At 36.2% G+C, this 21,746-nt stretch overlaps 5 protein-coding genes across 7 annotated transcripts; 2 read left to right on the top strand and 3 right to left on the bottom strand.

The window, feature by feature from the left end:
• Positions 1–5: 5 nt before the first annotated feature.
• Positions 6–2,677, bottom strand: LOC130501399 (alpha-L-fucosidase 2-like; the record flags this gene model as incomplete). Its single annotated transcript, XM_056996309.1, has 6 exons — positions 2,336–2,677; positions 1,710–1,855; positions 780–1,627; positions 553–685; positions 273–431; positions 6–197 (listed from the first exon to the last, which is right to left on the bottom strand). Coding segments are annotated over exons 1-6 (1,737 nt in total), but the record flags the coding sequence as incomplete, so codon positions are not given.
• A 3,031-nt stretch (positions 2,678–5,708) lies between these two features.
• On the bottom strand, positions 5,709–7,369 carry LOC130501397 (3-ketoacyl-CoA synthase 16-like). The gene has a single exon (XM_056996305.1). It carries the CDS (start codon positions 7,291–7,293, stop codon positions 5,863–5,865), a length of 1,431 nt encoding a protein of 476 aa, XP_056852285.1. The 5' UTR covers positions 7,294–7,369; the 3' UTR covers positions 5,709–5,862.
• A 2,670-nt stretch (positions 7,370–10,039) lies between these two features.
• LOC130501398 (aldehyde dehydrogenase family 3 member I1, chloroplastic) lies at positions 10,040–12,916 on the bottom strand. Of its 3 annotated transcripts, none has more exons than XM_056996307.1 (9): positions 12,733–12,916; positions 12,425–12,520; positions 11,967–12,210; positions 11,793–11,861; positions 11,580–11,676; positions 11,159–11,481; positions 10,966–11,070; positions 10,483–10,896; positions 10,040–10,387 (listed from the first exon to the last, which is right to left on the bottom strand). In XM_056996307.1, the coding sequence occupies exons 1-9, from the start codon at positions 12,795–12,797 to the stop codon at positions 10,145–10,147; spliced, it is 1,656 nt and encodes a 551-aa protein (XP_056852287.1). In that variant the 5' UTR covers positions 12,798–12,916; the 3' UTR covers positions 10,040–10,144. The 3 variants fall into 3 exon arrangements, with proteins under 3 accessions (XP_056852287.1, XP_056852286.1, XP_056852288.1); XM_056996306.1 differs by having other exon boundaries at positions 12,425–12,526; positions 12,733–12,913; XM_056996308.1 differs by having other exon boundaries at positions 12,425–12,651; positions 12,733–12,867.
• Positions 12,917–13,831: 915 nt separating this feature from the next.
• LOC130501400 (cinnamyl alcohol dehydrogenase 5-like) lies at positions 13,832–16,039 on the top strand. The gene is made up of 5 exons (XM_056996310.1): positions 13,832–13,972; positions 14,065–14,178; positions 14,267–14,494; positions 15,156–15,595; positions 15,706–16,039. The coding sequence occupies exons 1-5, from the start codon at positions 13,884–13,886 to the stop codon at positions 15,906–15,908; spliced, it is 1,074 nt and encodes a 357-aa protein (XP_056852290.1). The 5' UTR covers positions 13,832–13,883; the 3' UTR covers positions 15,909–16,039.
• Positions 16,040–17,348: 1,309 nt separating this feature from the next.
• Positions 17,349–21,230, top strand: LOC130494710 (agamous-like MADS-box protein AGL16). The gene is made up of 7 exons (XM_056996304.1): positions 17,349–17,756; positions 19,479–19,557; positions 19,938–19,999; positions 20,313–20,412; positions 20,516–20,557; positions 20,654–20,737; positions 20,841–21,230. The coding sequence occupies exons 1-7, from the start codon at positions 17,575–17,577 to the stop codon at positions 21,015–21,017; spliced, it is 726 nt and encodes a 241-aa protein (XP_056852284.1). The 5' UTR covers positions 17,349–17,574; the 3' UTR covers positions 21,018–21,230.
• Positions 21,231–21,746: the final 516 nt, after the last annotated feature.

The following is a 21,746-nucleotide window of genomic DNA, read 5'->3' as shown; positions in this document are numbered from 1 at the left end:
ACTTCTTTTACAATGGCAATATCCATGGTTGATGAGTAGCTAACACTGGCAGGTTTGCCATCTGGAGCTGTGAACATATGCTCAGGGGATGTTGATGGATTGGTCTGAAGATATCCGTCTTTGCCTTTGATTAGCCAGTCCAATAGAAACGATGTGCATCCTTCCAACAATGGATATCCTTTCTTTTTAAGAAATTCCTAGAAATTGATCAAAAACAAGTAGAGGTTAAAAAACAGAGTCAGGTTAAAGAAAAACTGATAGGACCTCCTTACCTTATCCATTGTGTAAGTATAATGCTCCCATGCATGAGTGCAGAGCCAAGCTCCACCCATTGGCCATAGAGCCCACACTGCCTCACCTCTATCCGGTGAAGTTTTCGCCCATATGTCTGATACTTGATGTGCCACCCAACCACTTGCTCCGTAGTTCACCTATATGGTGGGATCATTAGACTGATGACTCATCATATCTAAGGACACAATCATTCAACTAGTTTCACACATTGATGTCAAAAATATAACGACCATCAATACTGAAAGGATAGGAGCTTACTTGTGCTGTCTTGCGGCCATTGATAGCTAAAGCAGACATATAATCAAACAACGGTTCTTGACATTCCCGGATATTAGCAGGAAGAGAATGCCAATAGTTCATCTGGAGATTAATATTCAGGTGAGGAGCACCACTGCACATACCACCATAAGAAGCTAAAGCGAGTTAGTGACACACATCAAGTGAAGAGAAACGATGAAAAAAAAAAAGAGGGAAGAAAAACGCACTCCCATGGCGGCTGAATGTCTCTGTTCCATATCCCCTGCAAGTTAGCCACCTGAGTTCCAGGTCTTGAAGAAGATATAAGAAGGTACCGACCATACTGGAACAAAAGTTCCACCAACGAAGGGTCTTCATCCTTTCTAAACGATCGCACCCTTTCAGCTGTTGAAACTGTTTTATTATTACCTCCACTGCCAGAGAGTTGAAGAGAGACCCGGTTGAAAAGCTTCTGATAATCTCCCAAATGACGACCGTAAAGATCAGAGTATGAATACTTCTGGACCGAGCTGATTCTGTCAACGCATTCCTTAGAGGGATCTCTCTTGGAATCAACCGGCATGGTAAACGGACCGTCAAAGTTAGACGCAGCAGTCAGAACCAGAACCGCCCAGTCAGCTTTATCAACGCTTAGTTTCTTGCCACCCAAGGAAGACACAGAGCCGCCGCTGCTCACTCTCACTTCAAGGACGGCGGCAAACTGCAGCCCTTTGTGATCATCGTAAGGAATATTAGTGGCGTTGATGCTTTTGCTCAAGTTCACAGGAAGACGCTTGGGGCGACAGCTTCCCTGCATCAGAATCTGATTCCCCTTAGTCTCCGAGTGATGGTGCAAGTCACTGTCGAAAGACGCTTTGAAAGAGAGTGTCCCCGGTTTGCTCGCGGAGATCTTGACCACGATCACTTGATCCGGATGAGAAGCGAAGAACTCTCGAGAGAACTCCACGGAACCGACGGAGTAGCTTACTTTAGCTAGTGCTGTTTCCAAGTCGAGTTCACGGCGGTAAGAGTCTTGAGTGTACTTGCGATGCGAGCTGTCGAACTGTAGATTCAAATCTCCCACTATCTGATAAACCTGTGTAGAGAAGAAACCAATAAACAGAGGATTAATCTTTAAACAAGAACTCAAAAGGAAGAGAAAACATTAAAGACATTACATCAGAAGGATGGCCTGATAACTTGACAGCTTCTGAAGTAGCTTCGGCGTATTTTCTTTCGTCGACGAGGTTCCTAACTTGTGATAATGCTTCTGGAGCATTCGGGTTCGTGTAATCTGCTGGTACTCCGGTCCAGATTGTGTCCTCTGTCAAATAAAGTTTAACACTTCAGATCCACAGCTATTGAAAGAACACAACAGAGCAGCAAAAAAACAAGAATCAAGAACGTTTTTTTAAGCATTTTATTACACAGAGACAAATAAGAGATCCAGTTTCATTAAAAGTTGGTTATGATCTATAAGACTATGACCCAAAGCATAATCCCATGTTCTGTCATTTCAATAAATGTATCCGAGAAACACGAGTCATGAAACCAACAATCTGACATTAGCAGAGACTGTAGAGCTTCATTTATTACCAACCTCCCCAGAATATATATTTTTTTTTAAACTTCAAAAGAAGACTGCACAACACAAACAATGGAACCCAAAAAAAAAGGGCCAGAAAAAAACAGAGAAGCGACGCCGTTTTACACTACACAACAATGGAAAAAAGGGAATAACAGAGAAGCGACGTCGTTTTCCAGCGTTTAAAAAAAAAAGGAAGCGACGTCGTTTCAGACTTACCATTGATGTTGAGAGTCTCGGAAGAGACGCCTCCCCAGATCGTAGCTCCGAGGCGACCATTGCCGATGGGAATGGCGTCAGTCCAGTTCCGAGAAGGACCGCCAAACGTCAGCTTGAGAGGCCTCGAGAGATCGTGGCCGTCCTCCATCAATGTTCTCTCAGACCAACGCCGCAAAGGACTCCTCCCTCCTTGACAACATGTTATTGTAATGAGCAGAAGAAAGGTGAAATGGACGAAGAAGCTCGACTTCTCCGCCATTGTTACTGCTGTTTTCGAGAGAGGGGAGAGTTGGTTTCACTCGTGAAGATATATAGAGAGAGGGAGAGGTCTGGTCCTGAAGTAGATATATCGCACTGTCCTCTCTCTCTCTCGAAAGAAGTGGATGTCAATTATTTTACGCGTTTTTATCTATCCGATTATTCAAATTTGTCAAAATCTATTAATTGTTTTTATACTAACCCAAGATCCATTAGAAAATCTAATAATTTTCTTTTTTCAAAAAAAAAAATACTTCTCTATTTTGATCAAAAATACTACTTTCTTCAAAAACAAAAGAGATATTAATATTTTCACGTTGAGTTGAAGCCAAGCAAAAAAAAAGTTGTATTATTTCAATTATTAACATGTGTTTTGAACCTAATTATTAGCATGTTCATCTTTTTGGGTAAATGCATGTTAAGTGGCAGTGGGAGTGGCAGATTCATCTCTATAAAATTTACTATAAACATATTTTCTCAAGAGTGTAATTATGTCAATTGAATATAACCTTTCATGTGAATATTGTATTTTTAATTAAAATTAACAACAATGTAAAATGCGTTAAGAAGTTCACGAATCGATTTTATGACAAATATATTTTATACTGGTTAATACGATACTAGTGTAGTTAATATAATGTGGGTAGAGTAATAATAATAACAAACCAAGATTTGAAGGCCATTTATTTTAGCAATGATTTCAATCCAAATAGCGAGACCACAAATGCATGTAAAGAGTGGAACGTGTTGAATGTAACCAAATAAGTCCATAACTAGGATCCAAAAAAACTAGGATCCAAAAAAATGAGTTTGTTCAATACCATATCAAATCCATTTCTGGAGTAAATAACGAGGTTCGTGTAAAAAAAAAAGAGTAAATAACGAGGATGAAGAACATACAACAACTAGCTAAACCCATTATTTGTAACCTCTAATTACGAACGACAAGACCATATTAACCGACCAGAATTTGAGCGTTTAATATTTTATAACCACCGACTTTCCTTTTCTGGTTAGTTTATTCTTATAAGCAAATAATAATATTTTATCTACCTCGTTTGTACTAATAGTTTAATAGACACATGAAGTTTATAGTAGCGCACAATCGTTTCTTCGAATAGAAGAAAAACAGATACGTGAAAATTTAACTAATAGAAAAAGGGATACAGGAAGATCTTATACCATTCACATTTAACTATTTAAGGTTTACTCGCACGATCATGTATTGGTTGTCGAAGATATTGATCTCGCGTGGTATAGTGATTTACTTAACCGAGATGAACAAAAATAAAATAAAAACAAACACGCCTCTTTCAAGTTTCAATACACAAATCATACATACCATATGTGTTATTTCCAAATGATAATATTTGATGTTTCAGTATGATTTCAGGGTTTTTTGTAAGGTTTTGTAGTAAGGATATTCAGGTTTTAGGAATTAGAATTTTCTAGAGTGATTTAATAACGAGTTCAATCATAATTTCATTATATGTTCTTGTGATAATATGATAGATTAAAACAAAACAAAAAGGTCGGTCTAGTCTTGTACATTGGTTACATTGTCTTTGTCAAGAATACAAAACAGAGGCACATGACTTTTTGGAAGCTTGTTTATTTCTGCAACTTGTGGTGTTAACATATTGCTGGGCTTTACACTGTTTAAGGATTTGGTTGTTAATATCTGTGCTCCAGCTGTTTTCCAAAAGAGCCAAATCTAGTTAAGAAAATCGATTGCCACGCGATTAACGAGATTATTTAATGATAGTCGTATCAAGCTGCTCCATGCAAAAGACATATCTTCAGATTATTGATGCTGCCACCGAAGTATTATTGTTTATACCGAGACCAGTTTCGTCATCTCACATGCAAAATTGATTTGCTGAATATTTTCTTCCCATTTTTAAGGGATATCTCAACATGCCTATGGCATAATGAATCATCGAACAGTAAAGTTTGTTAGAGAACACTCAATGTGATATTTATTTCTAAATGAGTTATTTTTGGGTTCACCCCCTAGGGTGAACCTTTAGGTTCACCAACCAATAGAAACTTATTATCTTAGATTGAGTATCTTTTAAAAAATGAAATAAAATAATTATCAAATTGCATTATATTTTTAAAATAAATGTAAAATAAATAAAAATAGTAATTAACAAAACCCAAATTTTTGAAAAATAATTTTAAATCCGCCAGCAAAAAACTATACCCTAAACCCTAATCCTAACCCATAAACTCTTGGATAACTCCTAAACCCTTGGATAAATCATAAATTCTAATTCATAAATATCAAACTCTAAATCATAAAACACTGAATTTTTTAATTCTAAATCTTAAACCTTTAGATAAATTCTAAACCTTAAAATTTATATATAGTTTTTTTAAATACATTTATACAATTACTATTACTTTTATTTATTTTTACTTTTTTATTTTAAAACATAATATAACTTGACAATTATTATGGTTCCTTTTTCAAAAGATACTCAATCTAAAATAATTAATTCTTATTGGTTGGTGAACCTAAAGGTTCACTCTAGGGGGTGAATCCAAGAAAAAGTCTTTCAAAATTAAGAAAATCCCATAAAATAGCTCAGATATATTTTTCAAAAAAAAAATATCTCAGATATATTCTGTTGTATTTTTTCATGATTTGAAATATCTACAATTAAATATAAATATTATATTGGGCTTACAATCTTGGGAACAATCTTTATTGGAAATTCTCGTAAAACTATATGATATCAACACGTATCATTTTAGAGAAGAAAAAAACTATATTTTTCACCTTCTATGTTCCATATTATGCTATCTATGAATTTTTTTTTCTTTTTGTAAAAGGCATCTATGAGTTGTTAGCTATAGATACTGAGAATACTTACGTTTTGATAATTATAATACTTATCATAAAATAAATATGTACAAGTTTGGACACTCTTCGTTAACATGTGTTATTTTGGGAATTTAATTTGATGACAAATGTTAAAATAAAAATTGTATTTTGCCCTATATATGATAAAAAGTTTATATTGTATGGTCATGGGGATATAGACACTCACTGTTTACATCCTTGTATGGTCATGGGGATATACTATATAGACTCACTGTTTACATCCTATTTGAATACTCAAAGATATTTTACTACATAAAATTTAGGAAGTACACGAAATCTTTCACGAGACGAAGCAACAGTGCAACACCGCATAAAAAGAAAAAGACAAAGAAGACTTATAAGAGAGAATCACTAACTATCCAGTCTTAATTACCATTAGTCATACATCGATCTCAACTGGATATTTGTGAAGACAATCTTCCCAAGGATTATTAGCAGAAGGCTTAACGTTACGAAGAGCCACCCAAACAGAACTATTGCATTTAAACCCTGACCCCAATGCTATCTGCCAAATCCTATCTCCTTTCTTCATCCTGCCCTTGGCTTCAGTGTAAGCCAACTCATACCAAATGGAACTCGACGATGTATTACCAAACCTGTGTAATGTCATTCTCGATGCTTCAACGTTTAACGTAGATAGATTAAGATTCTTCTCTAGTTCATCTATAAGCGCTCTACCTCCCGCATGTATACAAAAATGCTCGAAAGCTAGCTTGAAATCTGGCATGTAATGCTTGATCTTGGGGTTGATAAACTTCTTCTTAACGAACGTTACGAAGAAGCGAAGCTTTTCACGCATGGGAAGAACAAGTGGACCCAAAGTTGCGATATTAATCTTTAGGGTTCTTGCAGCTACCATAGGTAGATCCTTCGACAAGGAAACTCCAACCAAACCATCTTCATCATCTTCTTGTGTAGCACATCCGTATGACCGGTCATCTGACCCGGTATGGACCCTGACCGTGTGAGCAAGCTTGTATTTTGCGCGTTTCCGGTCTTTAGAAATGTTGGAAAGCAAAATCGCAGCCCCACCTACCCGGAACAAACAGTTTGTAACCAACATTGATTTGTTGTTACCTAAGTACAAGTTCTGAGTAATGTTCTCGGTGCTGACCACAAGAGCGTAAGTGTTTCTATGAACTTGTAACAAACTCTTTGCGACATCTATAGCGATGACGCCAGCACTACACCCCATCCCACCAAGATTCAAGCTCTTTATATTATCCCTAAGTTTATACTTGTTAACAATAATAGTTGCTAACGACGGAGTAGGATTAAAAGTGCTCGAGTTCACCACCAATATACCTATATCACTCGGGCTAACTCCAGTGTTGCGGAGAACATTATCGACCGCTCCTAGTATAACGTCTGTAGTCTCTTTACGTGACCCGGCCATCGTTTGTTCTAGCGGCAAGCAATGTAGACCTTCCGGTATGTGGGTCTCTTGGCCTAGGCCGGACCGTTCTAGAATCTTCTCGACGAAGTCCATCAAGTAATCGTGCTCGCCTGTCTTCGCCCACATGCCTTGCTCGCGTATAACTCTTACGTGGCGCATGATCTTCGGGACGCTGATTCTGAGATGAGACGGTGGGAGGTAGCAGCTGAAGTCAACGAGGTAAACGGGTTTGGGTCGGTTCATAATGTAAAGCGTCCATCCGAGAATGAGAGAGATGGAAAATATGGTTAGGGATGTGAAGTTTTTTTCTACGTAGAGGTAAAAGATGTGGAGATCTTGTGAGGAAAGACGACAAGCTTTCATGGCTATAGCAGCCATTAATGGGAGGAAACAGAGCTTCACTGAGGAATACATTTCAGTGATATATATATGATATATCGCCCGTTTTGTCTTTTAGACTCGTTGGTGTGGTCTTTGATCGTTCTGACTCGTATTACATTTATAGAGGTTGATTGAGTGGAGAGAGAGGACAATAATAGGAAGAGAGTTATAGAGAGTGAGTTTGCACGCAGTTAATGTAAAACATATATAAATAAGAGACACATTAAATTTTCCTTATGGTAGTGTGTTGTTTGGACAACGACTTAAGCCGACAATCCGCTTCAAACGTTTCCACTCGGTTTTTGTAGTCTTGCTAGAAAATTGGTTTTGTTTTTCCAGGCTCAGTTTTGTCCCTTTTGGTAATCAAGTATGCATTATTAGTTGTAATCTGTCTAAATTCTGGCCTAAAGATTTATCGAAAGGTGAATTATTTAGACGCGTAATTGGTCAATGATTAATTGATTCTCACTAATTATAAAAATATTGAATTTTAACTTCCATGTTACATGATGATTAGAAACATAAGAAAAATTAGGAGGTGCAATTTATCTAGAAAATTTGTAGGCCATTTGCATTGTTTGGTATAAAGAGTCATTAATGAATCATAAGATAATGTTAACCCTAATATGGATATGAAAACTCCAATACGAACCCAATGCAAAATGCAAACAAACCAATAGGCCGGTTCAAGGAGGATAAATAGGTTGCACAAACTAAGGAAGTCACCTAGCTGGAAAGCAACGGCTTAGTTAGGTGCAACCTCAGACTAGGATTACCGAACCATATGGAAGCCTATATTCTTATTAAAAAGTTGAATATATATAGATGGAGATACTATGGATGGAGATACTATGCTATTTTATGACAAAAAAAAAAGATACTATGCTATTAGTCTTGTAAGTTCGCTCTCAATAGTGGATAATGATGAAACGTGTTCGTCTGAGGACAGAAATAGATGCACGCGCGAAGATACTTTTGGCCAACGGTATCATATCGATCACGTAACTCTCAGACATCGATCATTGTCTAAGATTGGCCACTCTAACTAGAAAAAAAACATGAAATCGACAACTCATGGTAAATACTATTTCAAATGTTCATGCATAAATTTTAGTTTTTGGTAGTTTTAAAGTTCACTATGTTAGTTGAGTGAATAAAATGGATTTAAATCTTCTCGCTGCATATACAACCAATGTTTAGTCAACGAAGATGCAGTAAATGATCATATCACAAATACATTCGATTTTTCATATATCCTAAATTATAATGTATCATTTTTTTGTTCAAAACAATTATAATGTATCAGGATATGTATGTTATATAATTAAGCTCTGAGACATGTGCATTTTCTCAAATTAAACAAATCTAATTTTTACACAACACTCAAGGTAGTAAATGCGAGTAAACAAACAACTACCTATCTTTCTACTCATGTTCGTAAAATAAGCATCTATTTGGTTCAGAAGTTCAGAAAACTAAGACATTGCCAGTTGACAAGTGTTTTACCTCTTTTTAGTTTTTTTGTATTGGTATTATTTACGCCAACTTTTTGTTTAGACTTCACATATTGAAATCTCATAACCTGAACAAAATCTATCAGTTTTGGTATGTTTTTAGTAGAGAAACAAAATACACTTTAGGCAAAAGAAAGGGTTTCCTCGAGGAATAGTAAAAGATACCTAACACTTCCCATCATGATATAAGACACTATATGGCCAAATATTAAATTGCATAGAGTGGAGAAGTAGATACAGGTCATTTATGGGAGTAATTTGTATACATACCATTCGCACTCTCAATTTAAAGCGGAGGAATGGTGCGCAGATCTCAATGTTGAAGTAAATATGGTTGGGACAGAAGCAGAACCATATAATGACGAGCTGCTCAAATTAAATTACACAATTTATGTTTGATAAAGACTTGGACTTGGAGTGTGACTTGCGAGACAAAAGCATGGTCCGGTTAAAATATTTATTTATCCTAAGTGATCTTTTATTTCACACCCTCCACCATTTCTGGAGTTCGATCGAGTTTCCCATAACATTTCAGTATTTCACAGTTGTTATCATTAATGCATACCAATGTTTAAAATCACGATAAATCGCTAACTGAGGTTTGGAGTAGACTCAGAGACTATCTGGGATGTATTTTCTACGTTTGACATTAAATCAAGGTAGTTACAAAGATGATGTTATTTAACCATTATTCATTTTATTTATTTCTGATTTTCTATATACGTTAACAATAAAAACTTTTTAGCAAAAAAAAAACAATAAAAACTTAATTAGCGTCTATATAAAAACTCATGAACATGTGAAGTTTTTTTTTGGATGATAAATACGACGACACAGACTGTGTCACACAGTACAGTTGGTGTGGCCATCTGGACTATATCGCGGGACTGACCAAAGTGGACTATGTAGTAGTAGCTCGGTGTGGCCATGTTAATTTAATGCAAGGTTATCCACCGCAACAAAATGAGCTGTGGTAATGCCAGTACCCTTCTGTGAGATTTTCAGCTAAAGCTAAATATGAATCCAAATACTTATCACTATATTATAGATTTCTTACATCTTTAGCGTCCAACAACATTGGTTTTTGGAGACTCCGTCCTTAAGTATTTTCATGTGATTTTTATATATATAGGACACTAAATCATGCTGTATAGACCATAGTGATTGAGTTTAGAATCCGATCATATCATTTGCAAATAGCCAAATACAAATGAAGAACTAACTATGCTCATATACGGATTAATAATCAGTACTCTACTATGATATAATTTTCAAGTAATATTTTTATTCATACCCTAATCTTATCTTATCTCTCCATCTGAGTATTCAACTTTCTCAGTTGTAAAATTCCAAGTGATAATAACATGTGATCATGAGTCTTTAGAGAACCCAAAGAAAGCCAAAATGGCGCCAAATATGTCTGAAGAGAGCAAAGCCTTAAGCACCCTCTTCTTCTCGGGTGTGTAAGGAGGGTATCTTAAATCCGAGTCACCATCAAAGCTCCTGTAAAGAACTCCCTTCTTATGGCTAAACGTCTCATACGAGAATTTACCGTGGTAAGCCCCAATCCCACTCTCCCCAACTCCTCCAAACGGTAAATCTTTCAAAGTCACCTGCAGTGAAAAAAAAAACAAGACCATCTTTAAGTGTGAGAGAGCTAGCATCTTATTTTGTATGGTTTGGGGAAAAAAACGTTCTCTCTTCTTACATGTAAGACGGTCTCATTGATGCCCATTCCTCCTGCAGACACGTTCTGCACGAACTGATTCTGCAACTCTTTGTTGTCTGTGAAGAGATACGCCGCCAAAGGCTTTGGCTTTGACCGTATAACCTGAAACCCATCTTCAATCTTTGATACGGTTACCACAGGAAGTAACGGTCCGAATATCTCTTCGTGCATCATAGTAGATCCCTCTGGCACATCAACTAGTATCGTTGGAGATATTTTTAGCTTATCTTCCATTGTTTGGCCTCCATGAACAATCTTGTCAGCAACTCCATTCTCTTTCATCATACTCTCCAAGCGTTTGAAGTGGAAAGAGTTCACTATCCGCGACAAGTCCTTGGAGTCTAATGGATTCTCCCCAAAGAATGTCTTCAGTTCAGTCTTCAGAGCATTTATCTGTACTGCTTGGTTTAGCTTGAGAAACAAAATAAAGAGTATAGTTTGATCATTGGCTTAGCCTTTTACCAGTTTTGGTGCAAAGTCTTTAGTTGTGATCACGTAGTCAACGCCAATGCAAGCCTGTCCATTGTTACAACCCCATTTCCCTGTTATGATCCTCCTAGCAGCAACCTTCAAATCACAAAACACACACAGTGTTTTTTAGAGTAATGTAAACATGAATATAATGCTTTAGAAGTAGAAGAAGCTGATCTTTAACTTGTAGGTTAACATCTGAATCAACAAGAGCTGGACACTTCCCACCAAGTTCTAGGACCACTGGTGTAAGGTTCTTCGCAGCTGCAGCCATTACGATGCGACCAACTCTTGCTCCACCGGTGAAGAAGATCTTGTCCCATTTCTGATCGAGTAGTGCGGTTGTTTCAGGGACTCCGCCTTGGACAACTCTGATCGTTGTCTCGTCCAAATATTCGCTAAACAGCTTTGCTAAAAGAGAAGACGTTGCCGGAGCGATTTCGGAAGGTTTTAGCACAACAGCATTGCCAGCTGATATAGCTCCAATGACTGGCTCAACAGACAATACTGCAAACAATTAAACAAAACACCAGAAGAAGACATATTAATAATGTGTTTAGTCAGAGGAAGTTTCAAAAAAAATTTAAAGCAGTTTTTAAGCTTACAGAAAGGAAAATTCCAGGCTGAGATGACCAGAACAACTCCAAGAGGTTCGGAGACTATTTGTGCAGATGAGGGAAACGTTGTCACCGAAGTTTTGACCTGAAAGGTCCAAAGCATAAGATCAGGAGGCAAGTGGTAATACCATTGGAGCAAAAGTTAGAGTAAATAATTGAGGAAAAAATAGAGTGCCATTGGAGATTTGTCTTGATAGCTACCGTTTCAGGAGCCATCCAGTTCTTGAGCTCTTTGATTGCAAGCATACATGATGATTTTGTATTCGAAAGCTGATGAAAAACAAGATTGACACACACACACACACACTCAAGAGTGTGATTTAAACAAATAATAGACCAACATGGAAGGAAGGTATCAAAAGTAAATAGTGAAACCTCAGCGAGAAAAGCTTCGAGCTCAGGCTTGGAAAGATCTTGATGCAAAGCTTCGGTGATGGCTTTCTCTTTCTCGTCAATCATTTTGGCAATGTTCTGGAGCTGAGAGATTCTCCACTCGTAGCTCTTTGTTCTGCCGGTGTTGAAGTTGGTTCTGAGCTCGTCTACAAGCGAAGCTGCTTCTTTCCCATCAAAGGCTGATTCATGAGTCTTGACCACAGCAGATAGTGTTGCATAGCAAGTACTGGAGACTCCAGGGAACAGAAGACACGCAACATGAGAGAGACTTAAAAGCGAAGATTTATAAAAGGATATTACATTTCCACTATTGTTTTCACATCAATACTAACTGCTATTCTTCTATAGCTTAAAAAAAATCCATTCTATACTTAATAGAAATGTAATCATCATATAATAATAGAGAAGGTGCATAGTGAAAAAGGGGGGGTACTACTCACAGTTTCAAGCGGGAAGGAGGAGGGATGCTGCAATATCCACCAGAAAACTGTGACTGTGAGGGTGAAGTTGCCAGTGCCAAGGAAGCAACATTTAGTCTGCAACTACGAAAGAAAGACGATTTCTTTTCTTACATAAAATGAAAAACCCAAAACGCAATTGACAGAAAGAGACAGGCTTTTGTTTCCTTCCAGAACAACAACACATCCAGACGGGTCTCTCTCGGTTCCTGTAACTCCGGTCAACAAGTTTCAAAGTGGCAGGCAAACTCAAAGAGGAGGAGGGAGAAATAATGTCAAAGTAAAAGTACCTGGTTGTACGATAAAGCCCTCCAGAAAAACGAAGGGCATGATTCATCTCAAGAAGCTTCGTCATAACTTTTGTGTCAGTTAGCAAATTGGGGGGAGACACTACTGCTGCTTCTTCTTCTTCTTCTTTTTTTTTCTCAGAGAAGAGAACCTGTGGTGATACGAGGAGAGACGTGTGTGTTAAAAAGCATTGGACCCCATTTACAGCCACAAGTCCGCGTAACGTTTTAATGCGCGGTGAAACCCCCACCCCCGGAGAGAAGATGACGTTCACATGCTTCTGTTTCTTGGCGTGATTCGTGTACCGGTCCAACTCCCCGGTTCATACCGAAATCAAATTATTTCTAATCGTATGGGCCGGGCCGGGCCTTTGTTAATACTTGAGTTGATTGTAAAACCCAATCTCATGAGTCCATTTACCAAAGCCTTAGAAAACATTCCCCTACAGTAATTAGTTGATGCTTAGCTTCTTGTCTAATCCGAATTACGTTCACATTTGTAACATAGTAGATCTGGACCGTCGAAATCAGAGGCTAAGTAACATACACGTGGCAGAGCCAAATTGTATCTATCATGATTTAAACCGAGAAACACGTGAGATTAGACCTCACCATGCTCGCTGTGTTTGTTTGTTCACCAACTCTCTTCTCTTGGACCCTATAGCTGACGAGTCTGTATATCAGAATGGGTTATTTTATTCATTTTAAACCTGACAAATTTCTTCTCATCTTTCTTTTTTGGGCTTAAAGTTAACAAACTCACTATTTTTCTCTCATTGCATTTTAATACTACTTTAATATAAGTTCGAAGATCAAATTACGAATGTGAATACAACTCATATAATTCCTCACATAAATCATAATAAATGAGAACAATGCAGCAAAAAAAGAGAAGAAGAAATCAATTATTTTCTAGAAGTTATTACAGCGACTAAAGACTTCAAAAACTTTGACAAATTTGTCAACAAATACACACCAAAATAGCCACCCAAATGTACGCTAATGAACAAACACCAATTATCTTCTGACACATATTTACGCATGCGTTACGTTTTCCAACTTTCCCCTTTATATAACAATAATAATACACACGCATCAGTAAGAGAGCTCAAAAATACTAAGCATTAAGAAACAGAGAACAGGTAGAATCAAGAATGGGGAAAATGGAGGTGGAGAGGAAAACAACAGGCTGGGCTGCTAGAGACCCATCTGGTTTACTCTCTCCTTACACTTACACTCTCAGGTTAACTTTTATCCTCTTTCCATCTTTGAATCTTTCTACGTTTTCAGTTTCATCAAATGGGTTTTGAGTTAGATCATTTATTATTCTTACAGGGAGACAGGACCAGAGGATGTACACATAAGAATCATATGCTGTGGAATCTGCCACACCGATCTTCATCAAACCAAGAACGATCTCGGCATGTCAAACTACCCTATGGTTCCTGGGTATTTTTTTCTCTCTTTGTTCTTCTTCTCCTTATAGCCAAAAAAATCAATACTAATAAGTCTACGAAATTGAGTTCATGTTCCTCAGGCACGAGGTTGTCGGGGAAGTTGTGGAGGTGGGATCAGGTGTGAGCAAGTTCACCGTAGGTGATATAGTTGGAGTTGGTTGTCTCGTTGGATGTTGCGGTGGCTGTAGCCCCTGCGAGAAGGATCTGGAGCAGTACTGTCCTAAGAAGATCTGGAGCTACAACGATGTTTACATCGATGGTCAGCCTACACAAGGTGGCTTCGCTAAAGCCACCGTCGTTCATCAAAAGTAAACTTCTTTCCTTTTCCTTTTTTTTTTCTAACTTATGATAGTCTCTATATACTACAGAACGATCATGTCTTTGTATCTTTGTTTTGATTAAATATATAAAGTTTTCTAAAAATGATTAAGAAATGTTCTGTTAATAATACAAACGAGGAATCAAATATCGAAAAAAACGAATTGAATACAATTCATATAACTCCTCACGTAAATAATAATAAATGAGTACTACAACAACAAAAAGAGAAGAAATAAATTATTTTCTTAGTTTATAAAAAAAAAAGATCATTGTTAAATTATCATACTTCCACTATCTCATTATTTTAGTAGTTTTAGTTAAAAGTAATAATATTAAGAAAATTGTTATTTTGAAAAATGATATTTAATAAAAAACATATATTATTAAATTGGTCGCACAAAATATGCAATAAATATTAAATACAAAGGTTGATTTGGATTATGTAAACACTTTATATTGTGAAACACTTTTTTTCTTTTTTTGCTAAAACTACGTGTATATTAAAAACAGTGGAAGTATACTCCGGAGAGTTGATACCTACGTATATTTTGAAACAACAGTCGACTTTCAAACCGTATCTTTAGGTTTTGGCTTCTTATGAAACAAGTTAGGGTATCTATGGCTAAAGGTTGGCCAGTTTATGTTCAGGTTTGTGGTGAAGATTCCAGAAGGAATGGCGGTTGAGCAGGCGGCCCCGTTACTGTGCGCCGGTGTGACGGTGTACAGTCCACTGAGCCACTTCGGGCTGAAGAAACCAGGCCTAAGAGGAGGCATACTAGGGTTAGGTGGAGTTGGTCACATGGGTGTGAAAATAGCCAAAGCAATGGGTCACCACGTGACTGTTATAAGCTCATCAAACAAGAAGAGAGAAGAGGCTTTGCAAGATCTTGGAGCCGATGATTACGTGATCGGATCCGACCAATCTAAGATGAAAGAATTGGCGGATTCAATGGATTACATAATTGACACGGTCCCTGTTCATCATGCACTTGAGCCTTACTTGTCTCTGCTTAGACTTGATGGGAAACTCATACTCATGGGAGTCATCAACAACCCGTTGCAGTTTCTCTCTCCTATGGTTATGATTGGTGAGTCAATGGTAAAAGACATTAATAAGTACGTTGAATCATAATTAATTGTTGTGACTATTTTAGGAATATTAATTTGGGTTCTGATGAGTGATGACGATATTAAATAGGGAGGAAAGTGATAACTGGGAGCTTCATAGGGAGCATGAAGGAAACAGAGGAAATGCTTGAGTTCTGTAAAGAAAAAGGATTAAGTTCTATCATCGAAATTGTGAAGATGGACTATGTGAACACTGCGTTTGAAAGACTCGAGAAGAACGATGTGCGTTATAGGTTCGTGGTTGATGTCCAAGGAAGCAAATTCGAGGCTTGATTTTATGTCTTCTTTACAACTCCCATGTATACCGTTTTATGTTTGTTTATGAGCATTCGATCAGTATGGCTTATCACTGTTTTCAGGGAAAGGATACTAATGAAATTGGGATTAAAACGTCTTTGTTTGAATTGAGCCATTTTTAATTATGAGTTACTTCTTTGATGGGCTAAGTTACCAAAACATACGATTTATGTAAATCTCTTTAATTAAGACGCTCATCATGTGGTGTGGTTGAGGAACATGAGGTGAGTGTTTGGCCTTATTTACGGTATAAAAGCTTTGGTGATGTCATGTTTATCAAAGTGTGTGAGGAGTAGGGTAGGTTAGGGGGGACTAATTTAGATAACGTTACTGGATATCTATGTACTAGTAGTATATAATACACACAGAAGAACGGTGCCGTTGTTTATAAAGTTGCATTACACATTCGGTGGTCCAGATCCGGCGAGAATATTTAGGTTTAAATTTAGAAACAATTCAGTACCCTTTGGCATTTTTAATGATTTTCTTCCTCTTTTCTATTGGTCTAATTTTCTTCCTTTTTTTTAAATCATTACGACATTTGATATTTGTAAACAGGCAGATTTTTAAAATATATAAAAAGATATATTAGAATATCGATTAAAATTCACTACATTAAACATCTACGAGGGTAGGCCAGTACCCAAGAACCAGAATAATATGCTGGATCAGCGCTAAAACATATACTCTTTACCTGATCTGGAGACATGTCACATGTTATTTGTAATTAAGTATAAGCTAACGTTGTATTTATTTTCTTCTTTACGTATGTGCATAAGCTCTTGGGACTCGCTTATGTTGTCATCTAACTTTAGATTGAAGTTATACTGGTATATAGCCATTGCAACGATGAAATAATTTCTAACTTAAAATCTGTAAAATCATCCAACAAGAGTGCTTTATATGTATAAAAGCACATTATTTCAATCTGTGCAAGGACATGTCTCATTTCAAATTGATCGTCGTCTCTCTTCCCTCTACATATGTTTCTATATATACACAAATAAGAGAAGGTGTATATGCTTTTTCAGATGTGTATCCCTGTTCTCTGTGTGTTTTACCTTTATGTCTGATTTTGAGTGCTTTTCATCTCTCTGGGGATTTTTGTGGTTGATATAATGAACTTTTTTGAATAGGATTTCTTTTATTCTTTTCTTATTTCAGAAATTTAGGTTCTTTGAAAATAATTCTACTTTGGGTTTTATTTATTTTTGTATTCGTAGCGTACACATTTTATCTTCTTTTATAAAAGAGGAAAAAAAGGAGTATAATACTTTATTAAGGTTTGCACGATACGATGATATTTAAAAATGTCAAAAGAAGCGATGCCAAGTGTCAGTAGATAACAAGCGATCTATGTTTATATAGTAAGAAGCGACTTTTGCCCTAAATAACCATAAACATATGTTCTTTCCTTTTGTGGGCTCTTCTTTGCTCTCCTCTCTCTCTCTTTTTCTATTTCTAACTTCGATCAAAAGCCACACTGATATTCTTCTACCTCAAGCAGATCTATTATCCCTTAGTTATTTTTCTGAAAAAAATTAATTTAATTTCGACTTTTGAGTTTAGTTAAATTCTCTCGCCCTGTAATTTGCGCGGGGATATAGCTTGACGAAGTTTTTGGATTGATTGAAAGGAAAAAATGGGAAGGGGAAAGATCGCGATCAAGAGGATCGATAACTCGACGAACCGACAGGTGACTTTCTCGAAGCGAAGGAACGGTTTGATGAAGAAAGCTAAGGAGCTTGCCATTCTCTGCGATGCAGAGGTTGGTCTAATCATCTTCTCCAGCACCGGCAGACTCTACGAGTTCTCCAGCTCAAGGTATGCACCTTCTTCTCTTTTTTTTTTTTACTGGTATTTGGTCCATTGTGATTTGATTAGAGATATCTACATATGATTGATTCGGTTTTGTTGACCACTAACCAATTTCAAATCTCAGTTTTTAAAATTATATTTCTCGTTATTTTGTTATCTAGAAAATTTATTTGGTGTTTGCAAAAGATGACACTAACAACCTTTTTTGTAGTCTTGGTTCATATTATATGACAGACTGAAAACTGGTAGATCACTTTTTTTGGACTATATATATATGAATGGGCTGGAGAATAAAACAAGGCAAATACGGGTTGCTTGAGATTCATATATTATAGGTTTGGTAACTTAACTATGAGATTGTGATTTATGGGTTTCTATGTTATGTATGATCCTAGTTGAGATGCAGGACAGGACAAAAGTAAAATGTATTTAGAATTAGACAGGAATAGAAGAACGGTTTGAGATTTGTGTGAAGCATAGATCTTAAGGGAGGTTTCTCGAAACCATACTAGATTTGGTATAAACTATTGTCACAAGGAGTAGAAAGTGGTTAGTAGAGCAGAAGACACTCTGAACCCTCTCTTCTTGGTTTAGTTTAAGTTTTTTTTTTTTTATAGAAAGAATCGTCTATTGAGCTATTAACATTTTTCTTTATTGGCAACTAGTTGTTGGGTTGCATGTACTTAAGATGATTTAATATTGAATATATTACCAATAGGTCCAATACACAAGTGGGGGAATCATTTCTGCTTTCGTTCTCATTTATACTCAAGTTCTCCTGTTTAATTTATCCCAATTTGGATATAAATAAGGGACCCTAAAAATAATCAACTTTCTTCTTTAATTTTATCCCAATTGGGATATAAAACCACCCCATGTTGATAGTCTACATTCAACTTGGTCATTGTTTATCTCTCTCTTTTATTTGGGGAAAGCATTGTATATGTATCAATCATATTGGTCATTGTTTATAGGAAGTATAGTCTTTTTTTGGGAAAACATTATATACGTGTGAATCATATTTAATCCCTTCTGATTATTCTCTCTTACTTTAGGTGGAGCTCCTTGAAGTAAAACTTAAAGTTATACTATAAAGTAAAAAGATGGTAAAAAAAGATCGTCAAAAATAAGTGTAGATAAAGAAGACTTCATTGATGAGACTGGGGCATTTAGAGGTGTTTTTTTTTGAAACACCTGGGGCATTTAGATATAATCATATCAGCAATTGTGTTAAAGATTTTGGGGCATTAGGTATAAGATGCATTGGTGTTAGAGGATCCTTCAGATTTATGTCTGGCAATTAATTAATTGATAAGCTTTGTTAAAAATAATAATTAATTGATTGCCACCTGATAACAATTAACAAATACCCATCTGTTTCAAAATGTATGATTTTTATCTCAATGACCAATCACTAAGAAATTATCTTTTATTTTAAAATATTAATTTAAAATTATCTAATCAATTACAAAATGAAATACAAAATAACATCTTTACATACTGAAACATCACATATTTGAAACAGAGGGATTAATATTATTTATTTATATTAGTTACAGAGAATCTAATTACATGTAGGCAAAGATGGCTTAGGCTAGCTTAAATATTCTTGATTATGACCCTGAAATTGTGTAAGAAGAAATTTAGCAGTGGTTGTTGCTTGCACTACCTTACCTGCCAAACACATTCTTCTGCAGATATACAACTTACCTTGTTTCTGTTCGGCAGCATGAAGTCGGTGATAGAGAGATACAACGAGGTCAAAGGTGAAACCAATTCAGAGATTAACTCAGCTACAGAAATCAAGGTACTCCCTCTTTTGGTTCAGTTTCTTAATGATTCTCGTCTTTTTGGAGTTAAACTATCAATACTGTAAATGAGTAACAAAGAGACTAAACAAGTAACATAGTAAAACAGAGAGGCTATTTATTAAATTATATACAGCTTCATTAGCATACTTCCGACCCCTCTCAAGTTGATCCTGAGCTCATATTGGACGTGCAGATCTTAGAGTAAGATCTGCTATGCACAAACACACTCAAGATATTACACATATTGCATACATTGTGTTGATTTTTTTTTTTTCAAGAATCCATCTAGACTTATTAACATATCAATCTCGGAAAAGAAAAAAAAAACTTGTTTCCTCAGTTTCAATCAACTGAAAATAGTTTTGATGTGTTATAGTTTTGGCAAACGGAGGCAGCGATTCTCAAACGACAGCTACATAACTTGCAAGAAGACCATCGGTATGTTTTGCATCCTTTTTGAGTTCGTCAAACAATCTCGACACTAACAAATTAGAACATGGAACAATATTTTACTGGTATGTCCAAGGCTAGAAGATTTTTCAGAAAAACTAAACTATCCAAGGCTAGATTTTTTTTTTTTTTGAAATAGGAAGGGTAGATACTAAAAACAAAACTCAAAACTGATTGACAAATTCTTAAGGACTTTACCATGATGCTGGATATCTTCCCCAAAATCATCATTGTATATAATTAATCTTAAAAGTTTGCATATTAATTCACAAGTGATGGAGGAAGAGCTTGTACTTGGCAGGCAAATGATGGGAGAAGAGCTCTCTGGACTAAGTGTGGAAGATTTAAAGAAACTGGAGAATCAGCTTGAACTGAGCCTTCGTGATGTACGAATGAAAAAGGTATTGATGTTGTGACAGATAAGTCGACCACATGTCTCATCAAACGCTTCGAAAAAGTATTGACTGTTCTACTCTTTTTCTATCATTCACATTTGTACTGTAGGATCAACTGTTACAGGAAGAAATACATGAGCTTAACCGCAAGGTGGGAATCTGATTACTGGAAGTCTGGAATATATATGTTTCCACAGTGTTGGTACGTATAGAGAGCTAATTCTTAAATATATTCTTTTGGTAGCAGGGGATTCTCGTGCACCAAGAGAATATGGATCTTCACAAGAAAGTAAACTTAATGCAACAACAGAATATGGAGTTACATAAGAAGGTATATTTGGTTTTGGTATGCAGAATTGTCTTTGAAAAAAAGCTACAACATGTGTTTTCTTATGAATTGATGATAATGTAATTAATCTGGCTACGTACGTCAGGTTTCAGAGGTTGAGAGTGTGAAAAGCGCAGACAAAAGTTCTCTTCTCACAAATGGTCTACGCATGAGAGATAACTCGAGCGAACATGTCCATCTTCAGCTCAGCCAACCGCTGCAGCATGATGAGACGACACATTCAAAAGCTCTCCAACTAAGCTATTTCTCCTTCATTTCATAATATAAATATATATATATATAATTCAGTGTTGGCTGTAGCAGTTTGTTGACACTGCTTAAAGTAAGGAATTGCAAAACATGATCAGATCGTATTTTTGATTTGTTTTGACTCTTTCTCTTAGCAAAGTACGTTGGCTCGGGGTTTTTAAGTATGTACTGCGATGGTTCGGAGAAATTCCAAAAATATTTGAAAGTATAATTAAACATTTCGTTATTTTATCGTGTAGTCAAATTTCTTTAAGATATTTATTTTTGTGTAAAGTTTAATCTATTTATCTTTACCACATGTAATGTAATCCAATGTTGTGGGGGTGAGAAAATGGGCCACAGGCCTACAAAAATCTGTGGTGTAAACATGGTAAGGAGTTCACATGGGCTTATCTGTTTCCGACAATAAAAACAAATCATTCAGTGATGTAATCTGTCAAAAGCTCTTTTGGTTTAAACTATAGCTTTATCTTAAGCAAGGCTGAGTGTAAGACAAAAACTAGTTTTAAAACTTCTAGAGAAATTTGACCCAAAAAAAAACTTCTAGAGAACTAAATCTTAGAAAAAACTTTGAATTATGTCATGAGATTCTAATCTTAAACGTTCAATTAAAATCATTGCCACTCAAGATCCAAATAGTAAAGTAAACATAACTATAGTTAAGTAAATAAATAAAAGAACAGAAAGGGAATGCAGAATAAAAAAAGAGAGTAACGACATCAACCCGTGATCGTCATGTCGA

Source organism: Raphanus sativus, unplaced genomic scaffold, assembly GCF_000801105.2.
Source record: "Raphanus sativus cultivar WK10039 unplaced genomic scaffold, ASM80110v3 Scaffold0184, whole genome shotgun sequence".
Classification (NCBI taxonomy): Eukaryota; Viridiplantae; Streptophyta; class Magnoliopsida; order Brassicales; family Brassicaceae; genus Raphanus; species Raphanus sativus.
Note: the sequence above shows the minus strand (reverse complement) of the source record. Positions and strands in the feature narration are given on the sequence as shown.